The 2,063-nt window shown below is 51.2% G+C and overlaps 1 protein-coding gene across 1 annotated transcript; it reads right to left on the bottom strand.

Moving 5' to 3' along the window:
* Nucleotides 1–411: 411 nt before the first annotated feature.
* Nucleotides 412–1,725, bottom strand: LOC119731892. The gene has a single exon (XM_038205176.1). The coding sequence runs from the start codon at nucleotides 1,684–1,686 to the stop codon at nucleotides 412–414; it is 1,275 nt and encodes a 424-aa protein (XP_038061104.1). The 5' UTR covers nucleotides 1,687–1,725.
* Between the last annotated feature and the right edge of the window lie 338 nt (nucleotides 1,726–2,063).

Consider the following 2,063-nt stretch of genomic DNA (forward strand, 5'->3'; position numbering starts at 1 on the left):
TGAGTACAGGGGTGTCAAGGCGGAACGAAGTTGCCGGAACAACAAAGGCCGGAACCCCTCGGATATGTTGACCCATAACATGTACATCAACCGTTATGACTCCTAGGTGTTGGACAACTTGTCCTCCGGCTCCTAAAATGGACACGTCGGAGGTACGGAGTGGTTGGAGTCTGAGCTCAGGATATCTCTGGATGAATTCATTGGTCACCGTGGTTACTTGCGAACCTGTATCTATTAATGCGAAACAATGAATTCCAGAGAACCCAATCTCTGTTCTGTTGACAGGCCCAGCTTCTGGTATCTCAGCTGTCCTCTCCACACCACTCGTTCGGTCCTCTTTCACATGGCTATTGATGGATGTATATGTATTAGTGTTAAGTGGGCTCTTCCCTGTTAAACCCGCCGACTGCCCTACATCCGCAGGTTTTGTCCGTTTAACATAGGCTGAGTGGTGGGGGCCTGCTGCTGCTGTGGTTGCTCACTGTGGTTAAGCTGGGGGCAATTTCTTGCTAGATGTCGGCGATCTCCACAGTTGAAGCATCCAGTATATGGGGGTTTGCCCGATTGGGGCTGACGGGTGGGCTGATGTTGGAAAACAGCACCCTCTAGTCGTGCAAGGCGTTGACCATGTTGGCGTTGCTCCTGGAGAACTCTGTCCAAGGCCTCCATCTGACCACGATGCATCCCCTTCATCTCCTCCAGTTGTTGCGTCATGAGTTGCTGGATTATCGGAGTGTTGGGGTCGTTTGGCCCGAGTGGGACCGGGACGACCTCCTTCACGGGTTGGGCTGGCCCCTTTACGTCTTTACCCTGGGCCTTAACTTGGGGCAGGCTTTGAGCCACCTCGCTCATTGAGAAGGACGTCTGCTGTCGTCTGAGGTCTGCTGCCTGTCTCTCCTCTTCATCAATAATGTGAAGTTCCCGGCGCACGTCCCGGAAGGCCATAAACCTCGGTTGCATCGGCGCCAATCTCTGCTTGTAGTGTAGGTTCTTCAAACCCACCATGAACTGGGTTGCCAACATCTTGTCTCGGCTCTCTTCCTCGGACTTCTGTCCCCGGCGCCGCCTCGTCTCTTCAACCTCCCTCAAGGTCGATTCCAATCCAATGGCGAATTCCATTGGGGTTTCGTTTCCCCGCTGCACCCTGGCGTAAAATTTGGCCACGGGAGACAGGGCACTTTTGTCTTCCCCGTATTCTTCCAGCAGCTCGACGAAGGCTTTCTCCGCGTCTAGACCCTCTGGTGTCCTACTCTCAAGGTTCAGCAGCACATCTCTCGCTTTTCCTCCTGTGTGTCTGACAGCCTCATGAAACTGGAGGATCCCTGGGGCTGTTCCCTTGCATCCAAGGAGGAACCGCATATCCCGGATCCAGTCCTCCAGTCGGGGGCCGTGTCGCTCCTTCCCGCTAAATGTTGGCACGCTCTTGACCTGATGCGTGGTCAACATCCTTGGAGCTCCCTGTCCTCTCTGCTCTGCCGCGGTGTGGAGTGGATCTAGACCAGCAAGACGTAGAGGGGACACTCCTTCTGATGGAGGAACCAAATGTGGGTACTGACGGTGTGCTCCTTCCATGTTCGGTGATTGACCAAGCCCAGGAGTAACTGCGTATGTTGTCTGGGGCGTCAGTTGCGGAGGGGTATCCGATATCAGGTGAGCTGTTCGGTGCTGGTTCGGCGTCTGCGTCATTGCAATCAATATACTCCCAACTCTCGACACTGTATTGGTTTTCCCTTACTATGACCTGTCTCTATGTCCTACCTTAAAAATTCCTGGCTAAGTTATATAAAAAAAACAGTGCACTAGTACCCGGATCTTCCACCTAAAAGAAAAAAATGTAACCCAGAAAAATGGAACAAAGGAATTGGACCTAGGATCTCTAGAAAATCGCGAGGAAAATTAAGTTGGCAAAGAGACAGAGATTCAAGAGCTATCACTGGAACGCATTTATTTCTCCTGAACGACAATTAAAAAAAAAAACTAAACCAAAAATAAAATTATGAGACTCGAAGAACAACTGATTTTGTACCTGACACTCGACCAACCTTGATGTTCTCCTAACCAAA

This window comes from Patiria miniata, unplaced genomic scaffold (genome assembly GCF_015706575.1).
Source record: "Patiria miniata isolate m_02_andy unplaced genomic scaffold, ASM1570657v1 HiC_scaffold_24, whole genome shotgun sequence".
In the NCBI taxonomy this organism is placed as follows: Eukaryota; Metazoa; Echinodermata; class Asteroidea; order Valvatida; family Asterinidae; genus Patiria; species Patiria miniata.